The sequence below is a fragment of the Triturus cristatus genome, chromosome 12 (assembly GCF_964204655.1).
Source record: "Triturus cristatus chromosome 12, aTriCri1.1, whole genome shotgun sequence".
NCBI classification, from domain to species: Eukaryota; Metazoa; Chordata; class Amphibia; order Caudata; family Salamandridae; genus Triturus; species Triturus cristatus.
The window spans coordinates 621837421-621855527 of NC_140595.1; the positions used below are offsets into that span (position 1 = coordinate 621837421).

Consider the following 18107-nt stretch of genomic DNA (forward strand, 5'->3'; position numbering starts at 1 on the left):
TTTTACTATGTGGTAAAACAAAAAAGTAATTTTTGGCAGTTCTACTATAGAAGAGGTGGGTTTTGGTTAAGCTTATGGACTCTTGGATGACATAATAGATTTGGACTACCAAAAGCCAAGGTATTCTCCACCAATTTTACTTTTGCAGTTGACATGGTCAGAAGATGGCAATCTTAAATTCTGTGGAGTTACTGTGTTGTGTTATTGAACTGGCTGCTTAGGGGATGGACACATTGCAGAGAAGGCTTTGTGCACAAATGCTTTATTTGTTCTGGAGTCCCCAGTGTGTTTTTGGAGCAGTGTTTGCCACTGCTTCGCCCAAGATCAGTATTTACCCTACAGTTACAATGCCTTCTCAAGTTTTAAGAATCTTTTTAACAGAGGCGTGGAAATGAATGTTCTTGTAGATCTAAAAAGTGTGGAGATAGGAGTAGCTTAGTTCTAGATACGGTGTAAGGAGGTGCATTGGAATAGAAACCACACTTTGTGGTCCGATGCACTGATATTTATGTCTGCCAATGCCTCTAAGTGGATATTTTCTATCTACAAAGGCACCCATGCTTCTTACCTTGGAATGGTGGTTTATTTATTAAACATGGATGGTTCTGTAAATGTTGGAATCTGAAATTGTTCACATCTTTGTCTCTTGTTCCAGTTTAAAACATGTATTATGAACCAGGGACATTCTGTGTATGTTTGACGTAGCACTAAGGAAACTGTGAAGACCATAGCCTTTTGCTCACCTTTTCATTAGCAGCTGGTTTGATCTTTAAACAACATCAGAGTTGAAAGACATCTTCTTGTCTTCCTTGAATAGAACATGCTGCTGCCTCACAATAGGAATTAATATGATCCATGAGTGTGAAAGAACTTTTTGACTCGTGATTTATGAAAGTTCTTTCAGCAGAGCATAAGGTACTTTTTTATGTCCAGAGGGTAGCAAGATTAAGAATGGTGGAGTCAGTAGCAGCAGAATAGAGAGATAATCATTCCTTATACTGCTGCCTATCATGCTTAATGGGGCCTTAAAGGCAGCAATTGTCTCTGTATACTTTCACTGAGATCATCAATAGAGATTGTCAGCTGGTTTTCAGTTAAAAAGTATGACATTCCCTAGGCAGTGATGCTGCATCTTGCTGTTAATATTAGAAAATATTTTCACTTGTAGGCGCAGTGAATGCATGGGGGATCATCCTAAATGAAAAAGGTGGAGCAAAAACACGGAAATAATTCGAGGCAAACAGAGGCAGAAACACATGGCAAACTAAAGAGCAAAACACAGGAACAAACACTAGGCACTGAGGAAGCATGGCTAGAACTTAGCACCATGTGAGCGCTCTGTGTTTAGAGAACATTAATTTGGTCAACTTAATATGCCTGCAATCATTGTCTGCTGTCCCATTCAATGTTAGGCCAATGACTTTCCAGCTGTTATTGAAATATTGGGGCATTACCTCTACACGTACATTTACACATGCGTAACTAGTACCGGTCAGAGATTTTATTTTGACCAGGGCACAGTTGTTAGGAAAAAAGGTGATGTGGATCAAATTTTCCTTTTTATGTATACTGCTAGTATTGCTAGATAGACTACAAATATTCACATTGCCTATAGATAAAGCCAGACAAATGAGTTTTGCAATTTGTCTAGGAATGCAGTGTGGGAGATTGAATGCAAAAAGAAAGTTTGTTCCAGTGTATGCAATTTCCTGTAAAGGAAAGCAGCTAAATGTGGATTTTTTTAGGCACGACCTCGAGCAACATACATATTTTTCAGCACCTTTCCCTATTGTCGGGTCTTTCTATCCCATACAAGAACATCTGCGAATGAGTTCTCAGTTTCCTTAACCTATTGAGGGCCTGCTGTTTCTTTCTCAACCAAGAAAGATGGTGTTAATTTGTTTTAGAATTGATTCTCTATTTTCTCTCTTGTTGAGTGCATGGCTGGTCCATTCCTACTAAAAAACATGCTTAAAGTCTTTAATTGGTGCTGTACTTCCGCTCCCTCCTGGGTGCCCAGTTATTCTATCCCAACCAAAAACATTTGTCACTGATTGGTTTTCCATTTCCTTTCTATGTTGATTTCATGGTGGTTCGGACTCAACCAGTAAGGATGGTGTTCAATGTTTCTGAATGTACTCTTTTTCTGTGTTCTTTATAAGGAAGTAATTTTGTGCAGCGAGTTATTGACATCCTCAAGTTCCTGTGGGTCCTATTCCTGACTATGTTGGATGGAGTCACACAGTGGCTTGGATCTCTCACAAAACACTATGTCAACATGTCCACAGTGCTCTGGGTGGAAAGATACGTCCTCACCAAAAACTTGTCCAAGGTATGTCCATTGATCAGTAAATGTGCACCAGTTGTATTTGACCTTTTGTTAACTCTGTTGAGTCATTGTGTGGGCATCAATCAGCCGTGCCTTATTAGGAACATACTTCCAAGCAAGAGCTTTGAGAATTGTGGATCACTGCACCTTTGTGATGTTTGGCCAGTTTAGTATGCCATTCTAATAGCCATTTGTAGCAAACTATTTTGTTTTTCACCAAATATTGAGCCCGTTACCTTGAGTTTCAGAAATTCATATTACAGTGTGCACAAACCTTTCCCGAGCATTATAGGCCAATTCATGAAGGCTAGGATGCAAAAGTTATAGGTTTACTCTTGTGGGTTTCCTCCTACGTTTGGTTCTGACTTTTAAGAGATTCACAAAGAATCCCTCCGTATGCTTAGAAATTTACAAAAAATAAAGATTTCAAAAAATTTACTAAGTTAGATCTTCCACAAGACTTTAAACCTATTTCAGTAAATGATGCAGAAATGTGCATGTTTCTGTATTTTTACAGAGGAGATATGTTTCTGGTGGAGACAATCCTTTCCAAAAACCCTCACGAAATATGGGGATTTCCCCTTTCTTTTGCCCAACTGGAAATTCAAATCCTCCTGCCTTTCACAGGACTAAACCTCCCTGGCTTCCAGTGATTTGCATTATCTTCCAAATGTTTCTGAATATCTACAGACGTCCTTGTACATTTTTCAGTAGGACCTCAATTGAGCATATCTTTCTGCAAAGCTAAATTCACATTGATATAATTTTTCTATACAATATAATGGTATAATTCCACCAATTCTTCTTTTGTAAATCAGCAAACAAGTGAAATTTCCCTGTGCAAATTACTTTTTGTGTGCACCTAATACCTTATACTAGGGTGAGCCCTTGGTATCTAGCCCAATCTGCTCAAATACTTTTAACTTGAAATTTATCTGGCATCTTTTACACAAGATTGTACCATAAGCAGCAATCCCAGTGCATCAAAAGTGGTCCAGTTAGGCTCACTGCTGTCCATTTAGAATATTCAGCTATATAATTAAACCACCATCGTACTGCAGCACTTTACAGTTTTTAAACAATAAAATGATTAATTGGAACAAACAGCTGCCACTGCACAACATTTGCACAACATTTCAGACTGAGTGTGTGAATAATTACAGTTTCACTCCGTGAATAGCCAACATGCAAAGTCAAAATACGCGAAAATGTGATTTGCTTCTTTGGTGATTCAACAACATAGGGTTTCACAGACTGAATAGAAATGTTTTCTTGCATCATTGATTGCACTGTTGTCAGAACAGCTATTGTTTCTATACAAGTTGTCCGGGATAATATTGTAATGCTAACTAGACATTTCCAATCCGCCACCTGTTCCAACCCAGGTACTCAATAATAATATGCAGGTAAAGAACCACAAGAAAAAGTAGGATAGAAGAGATACCAGTAGCACAGGTTCAGAATGGTGCTCACAGCAGCAGAGTATCATCTCAAAGCCAGTGTTAAATAGCTCTCACTCAGTTAGGAAAGAATATAACTAGGCACAGCCCTACCAGGAATCAGTCCTGGAGCCGAATAGCCTAGTAGAGGCTGTCAGACTTCTGAAATGGAGAAGTCCGCTTCCTAGCGAAGGCAGGTTTCTAGGGAAGGTGACTGGATGAAGATGAGATTGCCGATGGATGGTAAATGCCAGTGGAGTGCTAACAGAATGGCAGCGCTGTAGCATTTCGTATACATAAGAAGGTGAGGTGCTTGACACAGAGAGGAGCCAAAAGGTAAGTGAACAAAAAGCATAGGTAAGATACAGATGCAGGGGGTGGGAACCGAAAGGAAGAACAAAATAAATGCAAGGGTGAGAAGTAGTCGAGTAACAAACTATTGAGAGCAAAGTTAGCTGAAAGACCTGAGATGTAAGGCACTGACTTAGTATGCCCAGAACTCAGAGTCCTGCTCACACCTCAAAACTGTGGTTCACCCAGTAACAAGGACCCAGTTCTCCATTTTCTTCAATCGTGAATTCTTCTATGCTTAAAGTGGAGTCTATTCCTAGCATGCTGGAGTAACAGTGCATCGTGTTGTACAGTCCTAATACTACCACAAGCCACTGTCCTTAAGAGAGAGAACATTTCTGACCTGACTAATTGCACAGTATCCTATAATGTAACCCCTTTTTCCAATAGAAAATGCATTTAAAAGATGAAATTTAGTTGGGAAAAATCTGCTACAAATTCACAGGAATTCATTTAAAGGATATTACAATAAGGTAAGGGGGTAAAGTCAGGATTACATTTAGAGATTGGGTTAGCATAAAGTACAGAATCAGGCTAGTGTTGGATTTAGGTTAGTGTGAAGGCAACAGTTAGAGAAAACAATAGGGTAAGCGCCATGGTTTTGATTATTGTAGACTCCTGGTAAGGATTAGTGCCAGAAACATGGCTTTGGGTAATGCAACGATTGGGATTTGACCTACTGTCAGAAAGGGTAAGAGTTTGGTTAAAGCTAGTGTTCATTTTCAAGATATTTCTAAAACCACATATTTGAATAATTCACAAAATCATATCACTACAAAGGAATAGGGTAATTTTCATTGTAATTTCTTTCCTTTTCATTTAAAACATTTTGAACTAATTGCTTTTAAGGAAATTGGCATTGCAATGTGAAGAATTAGCCACATCTTTAGTTTTGATCAGTAGTTTTCTCAATGAAAAGTGTTCAATGAAATGGAACTGCTGTGAAATACACCTGGATGAAATGCCATATATAAGATTACATCTAGATTCAGTTGCTTTGTTGGAGCACTGTGAGACTCGCTGCTTCTTCCCCTAAAGAATCAATGATTGATGCAGCATTCACTGCATCTACCTTCCCAGTATTTTAGGTATGTGTATTTGATTGCTCCAATATGTCTTCCAGCCCTTATTACTGCTTTCCCAGAAGATTCAATGAATTACAGCTTCAGTCTGTTAGTTACAGATGTCAGACGTTGCCCATTGCTGTTTCCCAAGAACATTGATTGATTTAAGCTCCGTTCACTCAGTCCTGAAACCTGCAAAAAAGATGTCTGTTTACCTGAACAATTCCCAAATTTTGTCCAGTTAAGAGACTCATGGTCTTGTGACAATTGTAGACGTTCCGAGTGGGACAAATCATCACTTTGATTTTGACACAGTCATTCCTTAACACACATTCACAAACTGCAATGCTTGCAAAGGACGGCAGTGAGAGTAAGTCTGTGCAAACATGCCAATGGTGATCCTTACCTGAATAAATAGTCTGTGACTGCTAATAATGGTAAGCAAATTTTAAGCACATTAAAAAAAATCATACACGAATAATGAATTCAATAACCTAGCCTCATATATTGCTTCTTGTAGCATTTATTTAAACATACCACTTTTTTACTCTTCGTGGCTAAATTTGTCTTGAAGATCAAATCTCAGCTTGGCTGCTTAAATGTTTAATGCAGTTTTCCTGTGTGCCATGCAATCTGCTTACATCTGTGGTACATCTTCTGTACTCGATCATCTTGAAGTCACAGGCAGGCATGATTGTCAGTCTCAGAATTGTGGGTACTGATGTGATTCAGGAATGTTAGTAAAATTCATAAAGCCAGGAAAGTGGCCCCAGCACTGGAAATCTACAACATCAAAGTTCTTGGGGGGGGGCCTGTATGGGACGAAACTCTGGGGCAGTGGAAATACCAACTGCCTTACCACCATTGAAAACTGTTTTCTTAGACCTCTCTTAAATCTACCTCTTAGCACCTCTCTGACCCCTTTGTATCTGGACTTCACCCAAAGACTATTGGCCTTTAAGATAGACTATAAACTATTGATGTTCTGGCACCGTTTGTGGTCTGTTGAAGAGTTAGCCTCATATCGAGTGGCAATGATTGGTCTTTTGAATAGGTAGCATCTATTCCATGGTTTAGCCGTGTGATATACCTACTTGGGAGGCTTGGGCTGGAGGTATACTGGTCCAATCATGAAAGCCTGACTCCAATACCAAAGGCCAGGATCAAAGTGATTTACGGGGAGAAAATAGCGGTGAAGTAGATGGCAAAATCAGTGGGTACATTGTCTCAGGAGTTTATAAATCTGTCCCAAGCTTTGCAGATACCATTGCTGAAATTGTCCCCCCCCTTGGTACGTAAATTATTTATACAATTCCGCTATAAGACCCTTCCCACCCAATTGCTCTGTAACAAGTGGCGTAATGTCTCCACTGATGATTTATGTCCATCCTGTAAAGCATGTCCAGAACCTATTGTGCACCTGTTATTTTTTTGTCCCTATTATAAATCATTGAGGAGCAAGTGGATTATTCCATTGTGCAGACTGGTTGGTCCTGGCCACTACCTTGAGGTGATGAGAACCTTGCTCATTGACACACGTAGGGTAATAGTATTTGGCTTGGCTAAATACAGGCATGCTCTATGGATTCAGCATTCTAAATGTACTGTATGAACTGTCCACTTCTGATTTTATCTTTCAAAATGTATCTTATGGTAGCCATGCACTCTTTTATAAATGGTTTTTATATTTTTATTTTTTATATTGTTTAAATCCATTTCTGTGTTGTGTACTTTTTAAGATCCTTGTGTGAAATAAAGTTATACATGATGATGATGATGATTCAGGAATGAGTCGCATCACACAAGGAGAATGACTTTGAACAGCTACCTATGCATTATGTGGGGAACACTACATTTTACCCACATAAGAAGGCTCTTGCATGCCAAGGGAGATTACAGAAAGATATGTAGCATTAACATTATTTTGCTACTTTTTCTCTTCCTTGCTCTTATAGGCTGCATGACCTTTAACATGCCCCACAACGACACACAAATAATTTCCAAATTATCTGATAAAGATCTGATACATTACCATAATCCTCTTTACCAGACATTCCGTTTTTTGACTCAGTGCCATATTTAGCCTCCTCACCCCAGTACTGCAGAGAGCTAGCTGTAGGAAAGTGCCCCTTTTTGGCATGGTCACCCCCACTCGTTGCCTAGTATCTGATGCAATGTTGACAGAGGTGCACTGGGTTCCTGCTATCCAGGTTCCCTGTCCCAGATCTATTTCCCTAAAACTGTACAATTGTGCCCCCAATTGACAATACCTTTAGTACCCCTTGTAAGTCCTTAGTAAATGGGACCACTGGTACCTAGGGCAAGAAGTTTAAAGCGGGTCCCTAAGGGCTGCAGAATGAATTGTGCCACCCTAAGGAACCCCTCAGTACCAACATGCAAACTGCCATTGCAGACTGTGTGCCATAATGCAGAGAAAAGTGAATACACAACATGGCACACCTCCTGTGTTACATGCATGCAGTATAGGTAAGTCAGCCCTACACCAGGCCTTACACCCCTAAGGCAGAGTGCACTATACTACATGTGTGGACATATCTGCATGAGCAGATATGCCCCTGTGATGTCTAAGTCAATTCTTAGATATCACAAGTGGACAGGGAAGCCATTTTGACATGTGCTGGACGCTGGTATTTACGAGTCCCCCAGCCTCATGATGGCTTCACTGAAACTAGAGATGTTTGGTATCAAACATCTTGTATTAATAAACCTGCACTTATGCCAGTGATGGATTTATTAATACAGGCACCCAGAAGGCCCTTTAGAGGTGCCCCCTGAAAACCTAGCGACTACTAGTGCTCTGGCTGACTTGTGTAGATCAACTGGCCACCACAGACAGGTTTCTGACCACCTGCAGGAAAGAGCCCGAGTTCTCTGAGGGCAAAAACAATGCTTGTTCCGGCCAGAGGTGTTGTTATCTCCTCCAAGCAGGATTGCTAAGTGATCAGCATATCAAGGCAGGGGGCTTCAAAGTCCTCTGCTGCCTTTGATGTGCAACCCAAGGCTTCCCCAGACAGGAAAAATACCATCCCCTGCCTGGGCCCATTTGCCACTGGGACAGGAGGGAACAGTAGCTAGTCAGGAGGCGTGCCCCCTTCCCAGGCTAGTGCCACCCCTTAGAAATTCCACCATCTTAGTTTTGGAGGGATTAGGCTCTCTGGGTCAGGATAATGCCCCCACTTCCCACAGGAAGTGGTCATATAGAGTGGAGTGTAGACACCCTAAAGGTAAGTAGCCCATTGGCTACTATGTGTCACTCCCCGTAACGCCCATACATTGAGTATTTAGGTGCCATCCATGACACCAGGGAGTCAAATTTGACAGATCAAGAAGAAAAAGACACAGAGAGCTGCAAGAAAAAGTGAGAACGGACGACTGCTGTGGACTTTTGGGTCCAAACCCTGCCTGCCGCACTAAGTCTCGCAATCACGACCCATAGACTCGTCCTGCAGCTGACCAGCTGCCAAGAAGCCTTGGAGACTGCCAGCATTTGCAAATCACCAAGCGATCTCCCTTGGAATAGAGGAGCTACTCCCCTGCAGCTTGCAGGCACTGAAACACAAATTCTTGTCTACCGAGTTGCTGCTCACTGGCAAGCCTGACACATCAGCTCCACAGGAAAACGAGCCTTTGCTCCTGAAGGTCAGATCTGTGCCCCCCCCCTACAAGAGAAAGGACACCAGGACCAACTGGAGCCGCACACAACCGATACCTGGGGTACCGGACTCCTCGCAGCAAGCAGAAACCGTGAGAGTCCAGTCGGGACTCCAGTGACTCCAAGACAAAGCAGCTATCAAGGGACATCAGCACCGTAGAGACCCTCTTCCAGAGTGGCCCAGCTGTCCTGATATTGCACCCTCAACCGGCAAAACCAACAACCGCATGGTTCCAAGGTCCACAGACCCCAGACGATTTTTCCATTCTGCACAGAGCGACTCAAACCGGGTACCGATGAATTGGCTGTGCCCCCTTGTCCCCAGGACCCTTCTGACCCGAACCTCCCATTGGGAGCTTCCGGATTTGTTCCCAAGTCCCCCTCTGCAGCCTGTTTCTAGGTGGCCACCCTTCTTTCAACCGGCATAGCGCGCAAAACTACCAACCTGATCAGCACCTCTGCAACTGGATGCCCCAGAGCAGGTAATGAGTAACTGCTGGTGGTACTTTGGACCATGGTGCCCTACTACTCTAAGTCCCAAAGGAGACCTCCAGAAACCGAACGCAAATAACTGTATAAATACATTTTCTCCAATAGGAAAGCATTGTGCAAAAAAGCACATTTATGTAAACATTTTACTTACCTTCTAAAATCAATATTTAATAAAGTACTTACTTGATAGAAGTTCTTGGTATCAAAATGTATATAAAAATATGACTTATTTTTCTAAATTGGTCTCGGATTTATTCTCGAGTGTGTGTCTCATTTATTGCCTCTGTGTGTGTCAACAAATGCTTACCACTACCCTCTGGCATGCCTAACTGCTCGCCTACACTACCACAAAAGAGAGCATTTGGGATTTCATATGCGCCTCTGTAAACCAATTAGGGTTTGCCTGGACTCTTTACACAGTGTACACCTTGCATTATTTCAGAGTAGCATTTGTAATTTATTTTTGGCATCAGAGGGCCTGATCCACAAAGATAAACGTACACTTTTGTGTACGTTTACTATTTTTTTGGTATTTATGAACTGCAAGTTTATTTTTTACTAATATTAGGTTTACGACTGCAGAGACTACACACATAGAAAGTTAGGATAGGGGCCCCTTTTTTTTTAATCTTCCTCATCTGACTTCTTTTGCAGCACATCTGGCACTCTATAGTCATTCAGGAGCACAACAAAATGGACTCCTAAGGATGGGGCCGTCTGGTTATATCTATAGGAGTTTGGAGGAATTGCATTCCAAGAATTATGGATTTTAGATGTATTGTGTGTTGGCAGTGTTCTGAATGGAACTCATGCACACATTATCTTCTTAAGTATAAAATGCTTGAGAGATACCCACTAAAATGTGATGCCTATTCTATTTTCAAAGTCCCGGGCGAACGTTGCTAGCACACCACATTTAGCCACAGCGCACATTTAATTTTCAAAGTTCATGTGAGGCATTTGATGTTCGAACCAAGTCTCCTCTGAAGATGATCATACAGTCATTGTAAGCATAAAGAAAATGGAAACTATGCATAAGCATTCAGCAATAAATGAGTTTTATAGTAGATTAACTGACAATACCTCTGCATAATAAAAATCACTGAGTTTTAGTTATACTCTTGAGGAACATCTGGATATAGTTGAGGACACTAACAGTAATTTGTTGTTTCATTCCAGGGAGGTGATGTTAACCGAGGAACCTTGGAAGACCTATACTTGACGCATGAGGAAGGAGTAAGCCCGAGCACAGAAGCAGAGTCACCTGTTTGCATTCACGAGGAGTCTGGCGCAGAGAAGACAGTTGTTGACTCTCAAAACAGCATGGCTTCAAGGCAGGTGCATAGATAAGTTCTAGGGGCCATTTGAATGCCATTTTGAGATGAAATTTAGTCACCAGGTGAATCGTGTATGTTAGAGGCATGTGGGCTGCTGAATTCATATCTGTGCATAGATCGCCGCCTAGTGTTGGGTCCGGATGTTTGCACGTTGTTGTCCTGGAAGAGTCTTCGAAGTATCCTGGGATAGGTGACTCCTCCCCTGGACTACAGTGCGCATGGGCATCCTCTCCATCCTCAGATTGTTTTTTTCCGCCATTGGGTTCGGATGTGCTTATCTTGACTCAAGTTAGGAAAAACTTTTTTCAGGCCAAAAGGCCTTTAGTTCGCGTCGGTACTGTTCCCGATCGGTATCGATAGTTATTTGTTAGTTTACTAACTTCAAGACCAACTCTTTTCGCATCATATCCGACCATCGACCCGACTTCGACGATGGAATCGAGGACACCATTCAAGCGGTGTCCTGTATGCAATGCAAAATATCCCCATGTCGACGTCCACCCGGTGTGCAACAAATGCCTTTCACCGGATCACGACGAGTCCACATGTATGGCCTGTGCCCGATTCCGATCCAAAAAGACTCTCCGGAATCGACGAGCAGCGAGACTTGAAGCGCAGCAAGCGGCACCGGCCCCGACCAACATCTTCAGCGTCGAGGACGAAGATGTGGAAGACGTGGAGAACCTACCCTCCAGCCCCGCTTCCGAACACAACTCCGGATCGGAAGACATCGAAGAACAACTCTTTCACAGAGACGAAGCCGACACCGAGGTAGGAGACTACAATGAGGCCTTAGGGGCCGAAGAGAGTAGCTCCGGTGACGAGCAAGGCCTACCCGTACAGACGGAGGATATCCCAGTGCGTCAGTCTATGGCTCCGGTCGAGGGATCGCCTTCGGGCCTTACCCAAGACCTATCCCGCAGTTCTTCGGCCCCGCCCTCTGGCCCGGCCTCGGACATTCAGCGGCAGCCATTATTACCCAAAACGTCTGGTTTCCCTTCATCGAAACCGAAACCGAAAGCCGTATCGGTTCCACAGAAACCGAAACTGAAAGTAACACTGGTCGGATCGAAGCCCACCACACCTTCGACGCCAGCCAAACCCGTCGGCACCGACCGCACCAAACGGGACTTCGGTGCCGAGCTCGCAGCAGCCGACGTCGGTGCCGACACACGGAAAAAGGCCATCGGTGCCGCCAAACCGCCTCGGCTCCCGGCACCGAAACAATCGGCTCCAGCCACAATGGTCAAAATAGCTGCTGCGTCTCACACTACTTCGAAAGCAGCACCAAAGGCACAATCATCGACGCCGTCGACAGCTACTACCTCTCCTCGACTCGATGACCCCGTGGCGCCGAAAAAGTCCACGCCTGCCTCTACAGAACCGGTCGGCGCCAAAGAACCGTCGGCGTTCCAGGTGCGGCAAGTTGCAGCGTCCTTGCAACGCATCAAAGAAAAGGCGGCCCTACAGGACCCTTCAGGCTCCGAGCCGAAAAAAGCTCAAAAAGCTTCTCCGGCACCGGCCAACATCACTTTTGGCCTGCCGCCATCCACGGCACCCAAACTGTTCGAAATCAGAACACATGTCACCCACACTAGGATCACGCCTGCCGAACGCTCTCCTACGGAGACGTCACCATCCCACATCATCGATGCCGACACCGGCAGAATGATGTTCCACAAGCGGAGGATAATTTCCGAACCAGCTTTGGACTCCTACCGGATCCCTCTAAAGAAAAAGCTGCCAGTGGATTCGGAACCACTTATTTACGAACCTCTCCATACCTCTTACCAAGATCCACAGTCCTTCTCTCCGACACACTCCGAAACCAACGTTTTGGAGGACTACATGGGTGACCACGTCCCCTACCCCGGAGAGATGGACCCTGACGGCCAACCGGACCCTGATCCGGCTTGGGATGACCCTGCAGACCCGGGTGCACATATGGATACACAGGACACGCAGCTATATGGCGCGAAAACATCTCCCACAGAGGACACTGCCGCATTCAACGCCCTTATTGAACGTGCTGCGGCCAATCATGGTGTGCAACTCCACTCCGACACAATCGCGGACGATTTTCTAATGGATACTTTCGCATCCTCAGAACGGAATATCAAAACTCTACCCATGTTGAAAGGTGTCCTCAAACCAGCAAAGGACATTTTCAAAGAACCCACCAGGGCACGAGTAATAAACCCCAGGATCGACAAGAAATATAGGTCGGCGCCTGGGGACCCTACCTATATTAGAGGCCAGTTGCCTCTGGATTCCATCGTAGTCGCCAATGCTCGCAAACGGGCGCACTCACAGACAACTGGGGATGCTCCTCCCCCGGACAAAGAGTCCAAGGTGCTAGAGACCTCCGGAAAAAGGATTGCAGCCCAGGCAGCTAACATATGGCGTATTGCCAATACTCAGGCGCTCCTAGCTCGCTACGATTGCGCACACTATGACACATTAGAAACATTACTCCAACATCTCCCTAACCAATACAAAGAGGGAGCAGAGATCCTCATCAGGGAGGGACAACTCCTCACTAACGTATCCATTAAGTGTGCACTGGATGCCGCAGACACAGCTGCCAGAGCAATAAACACTAGCGTCATGTTACGACGACACGCCTGGTTGCGAATCTCCGGATTCAAACCGGAGGTTCAAAATAACATCCTCAATCAGCCGGTCAACCCCGACTACTTATTCGGACCAGAGGTTGACACCACCCTAGAAAAAATAAAAAAGGACACAGACACTGCAAAGTCCATGGGGGCTCTCCAAACGCAGACCTTTCGGAGTGGCTCCTTTCGTCGCCCCGGAAATAGAGGAGCAGGTAGAGGAAAGGGGTCACAGCAAACCTACAACAAGGGCAACACCCAAAGTACCTACGATAAAAAACCCCGGGGTGGATATCGTGGTTCAAGCACAAAGGGTAGAGGACGCGGATACGGCAATACCAGATCCTCTCCCAAGAACAAACAGTGACGCCCTCTCCCTTCCTCCCGACCACATAACACCTGTCGGGGAAGGCTACAAAGGTTCCTGTCCACGTGGAACTCCATCACCACGGACAGGTGGGTCAAAGATATTATCAAACACGGTTACTGCCTAGAATTAACCTCAACTCCACCCACAATACCGCCAAGACACCGTCCTATGTCCTCAGAGCACTTAGCGCTATTACAGCAGGAAGTGCTAAGTATGCTGCAAAAAGGCGCAATAGAGGTCGTACCCGTCCACGAGCACGGTACGGGGGTGTACTCCCTGTACTTTTTAATACCAAAGAAGGACGGGTCACTCAGACCCATACTAGACCTGAGACCCCTCAACCGCTACATTCTCTCAGAGCATTTCCACATGCTCACCCTCCAACAAGTCCTCCCATTGCTCAAACAGGGAGACTTCCTAGCCACGCTAGACCTCAAAGATGCGTATTTCCACATACCCATTCACCCATCACACAGAAAAAATCTCAGGTTCACTATTCAGGGGCAGCACTTCCAATTCAAGGTTCTTCCCTTCGGCGTGACAACAGCGCCCAGGGTCTTCACAAAGTGCCTAGCTACAGTGGCTGCACATTTACGGAGGCAACACATTCATGTCTACCCTTACCTGGACGACTGGCTTGTTCAGGCAAAGTCAGCCCAGCAATGCGCCAGCCACATGTCCCGCACCATTCACCTCCTTCACAGCCTGGGGTTCTCACTAAATTACCCAAAATCACATCTCCAACCCGCACACGTACAACAGTACCTGGGTGCGACCATAGACACTCTGGCAGCCACAGCTCAGCCAAATTTAGTGAGGATCAACAGCATGTAAATGCTGATTTCCAAGTTCAAACCCCAACACTCCCTTCCCGCGCGAGTGTTCATGCAGTTGATAGGCATGATGGCCTCCTGCATTTTCATAGTCCCACATGCGAGACTACATATGCGCCCGCTTCAGGAGTGCTTAGCACGTCAATGGACTCAGGCTCACGGGCAACTAAAAGACCTAGTGTTGGTGAGCGGTCGGGCATACAACTCTCTGCATTGGTGGAATCCACAAAACCTTTGCAAGGGCCGACCGTTCCAAGAGCCTGTTCCACAAATAATACTGACAACGGACGCGTCTCTCCAGGGATGGGGAGCTCATGTACTCAATTACACAGTGCAGGGACTATGGACAACACAACAAAAGAAGATGCACATCAACCTTCTAGAACTAATGGCAATCTTCCTAGCCATGAAGGCATTCAAAGTACACTTGTGCAACAAAATCGTGTTGATCCGGACGGACAATATGACTGCCATGTACTACATACAGAAGCAGGGAGGAACACACTCTCCACAGTTGTCTCATCTGGCTCAGAGCATGTGGAAGTGGGCCATTCAGAGGAACATGTTCCTCATGGCGGAACACCTCCCCGGCAAAGACAACCAGATGGCGGATCTGCTCAGCAGACACAGCCACCAGATGCACGAGTGGGAGTTACACCCATCAGTACTCCAACCGTACTTCCAGCAGTGGGGTCACCCAGAGATAGACCTATTCGCCACAAGCGAAAACGCAAAATGCCAAAGCTTTGCCGCCAGGTTCCCACATCCGCAGTCGCAGGGCAATGCGATATGGATGAACTGGTCCGGCAGATTTGCGTACGCTTTTCCCCCAGCACCATTGATACCGCTGGTGGCTCGCAAACTCAGGCAACACTCACTAACACTAGTCCTGGTTGCTCCAACGTGGGCACGCCAGCCATGGTACGCCACCTTTCTCGAACTTTCCGTGGTGCCCCATCAAAGACTGCGGATCAAACCCGCGCATTTGACGCAGAACCATGGAGAGATTCAGCATCCAGATCCGCAACAGCTGAACCTGGCAATCTGGCTCCTGAAGTCCTAGAGTTTGGCTACCTAAACCTGCCACCTGACTGTATGGACATCATTAAGGAGGCCAGGAGACCCACTACCAGGGCTTGCTATGCAGCCAAATGGAAAAGGTTCGCCATTTATTGCAATAATACTGACATTAACCCGCTAGACGCATCCATCCAAAACATAATTTGTTACCTCCTACACCTGTACCGATGCAATCTGGCATACACCTCAATACGTGTCCATTTGACCGCAATATCAGCCTATCTCCAAAACAGGCAGCACCTCTCTTTATTCAAAGTGCCTGCCATCAAAGCCTTCTTGGAGGGACTTAAACGAGTAATTCCCCCAAGACACCCACCAGCACCGGTGTGGAACCTCAACCTGGTCCTCACCCGACTGATGGGTCCACCCTTCGAACCTCTCCACTCATGTGAGATTCAATTCCTCACCTGGAAAGTAGCTTTCCTAGTGGCAATCACTTCGTTAAGAAGAGTTAGTGAACTCCAGGCACTAACCATTCAAGAGCCATTCATACAGGTTCACGCCAACAGGGTCGTACTACGTACCAACCCCAAATTCATGCCCAAAGTAATATCGCAGTTCCACATGAATCAAACTATTGAACTGCCTGTTTTCTTTCAAAACCCACAAACTGTCGCAGAAAGAGCACTCCATACACTGGATGTAAAAAAAGCCCTCATGTACTACATCGACAGGACTAAAGTCTTTAGGAAAACAAAACAACTTTTCGTTGCCTTTGCCCCACACCACAAAGGTAACGCCATCTCCAAAGCAGGTATAGCCAGATGGATCGTTAAATGTATTCAAATTTGCTATCAAAAGGCTAAACGCACATTAACGATTCCCCCACGAGCCCACTTAACACGTAAGTTAGGGGCCTCCATGGCTTTCCTTGGAAACATTCCTTTGCATGATATATGTAGAGCAGCCACCTGGTCCACTACACACACATTTACCAAACACTATTGTGTAGATGTGCAATCAAAACAGCAGGCAGCTGTAGGACAGGCTGTTCTCAAAACTCTTTTTCAGACCGCTACAGCTGGCACTGGTAGCCGCCGCTAATAGAGGGTACTGCTATATATTCTATGCACAGATATGAATTCAGCAGCCCACATGCCTCGAACTGAATATGCTACTTACCAGTATGCATCTGTTCTTGGCATGTAGGGCTGCTGACATTCATATCGCCCTCCCTCCTCCCCGGTGCCTGTAGCAGCTGCAGCTCTCAGAATTACTCTAAGCATGGTCATCACTTTCTGTATCTACTCCATCACTGTCACAATGGCGAAAAACAATCTGAGGATGAAGAGGATGCCCATGCGCACTGTAGTCCAGGGGAGGAGTCACCTATCCCAGGATACTTCGAAGACTCTTCCAGGACAACAACGTGCAAACATCCGGACCCAACACTAGGCGGCGATCTATGCACAGATATGAATGTCAGCAGCCCTACATGCCAAGAACAGATGCATACTGGTAAGTAGCATATTCAATTCTCTCCTATTCACCCATCCACCAGCTAAATAGTAAAATATAACTATTTGGTCAGCAGCCTTGCAAGTAGCAGAAAAACGTCACTATTTGCCCGGCCACTGGCTAAATAATAAAGATTATGTACTGTTTATATGGGGGATGTATAAATAGCAAAGAAACGCCATTATTTACCCCACCACCATCTAAATAGCCGCCATTATTTGATACTTGGCTGGCTGCCATACATATAGCAAAGAAACATTACTATATACCTGGACTGTGGCTAAATTGCAGACATAACGTACTGTTTGGACGGCGGTCGAGTAAATAGCAAAATTAATGTATATTATCTGTAATGATTTAATTTGCTGCTGGCTAAATAGCAGACTTTATGTACCATTTAGCCAGTGACCTTTCAAATAACACGGAAATATCACTATTTACCCGACCACTGGCCAAGTGGCAGACATTATGAACCATTGGGTAGCAGCCTTGCAAATAGCAAAGAAACATACTTTTTACTTGGTCACTGGTTAAATAGTAGGCATTAGACACGACTGGCCAGTGGCCATGCAAATAGCTGTGAAAAATCCATTATTTGCCTGCTACTGCCTAAAGAGCTGAAATGATGTATGATTATGCTTAGCACAGATTTTAAAATGCACTTACCACCAGGTAGAACTTCAAACAAGGAGTGAACACAATTATCTCTCATGTCCTTATGCAAATAAGGGCTAACACTGCCTAAATGCAATGTATACCTGCACAGTACAATCTAAAGATCTCAATAGCAATCAGAGAATGTTTCCAAGTTAAATTGGCAGTCATTGTCCAGCATGCACCTCCATTTTACTAAGGGCCAGGACACAGTGACTTGAGAGATCCATTATAGAGCGGCCACTTACTTTACAAATAGATGTGCTCCTCTAGGTCTACCGTAAGAGGCTGCTAATGACTGAGTTGATTGGAACCTTTGAAAGAGTAGGTGAAGCTCTACTCATAGCGCTACTCTTGTAGCGCTATGCAGTTGCTTTCATTTTCAAATCATGTGAATGCACCTGGGCCAGAT

At 44.8% G+C, this 18107-nt stretch overlaps 1 protein-coding gene across 4 annotated transcripts in view; it reads left to right on the forward strand.

The window, feature by feature from the left end:
- PIEZO1 (piezo type mechanosensitive ion channel component 1 (Er blood group)) overlaps positions 1 to 18107 on the forward strand; it is an 854808-nt gene that overhangs the window by 675266 nt on the left and 161435 nt on the right. For all 4 annotated transcript variants that reach the window (XM_085638610.1, XM_085638612.1, XM_085638613.1 and 1 more), the window contains 2 exons: positions 2163 to 2332; positions 10528 to 10682. In XM_085638610.1, the coding sequence (XP_085494736.1) occupies positions 2163 to 2332; positions 10528 to 10682 (325 nt within the window). The remainder of the gene's footprint in view (positions 1 to 2162; positions 2333 to 10527; positions 10683 to 18107) is intronic.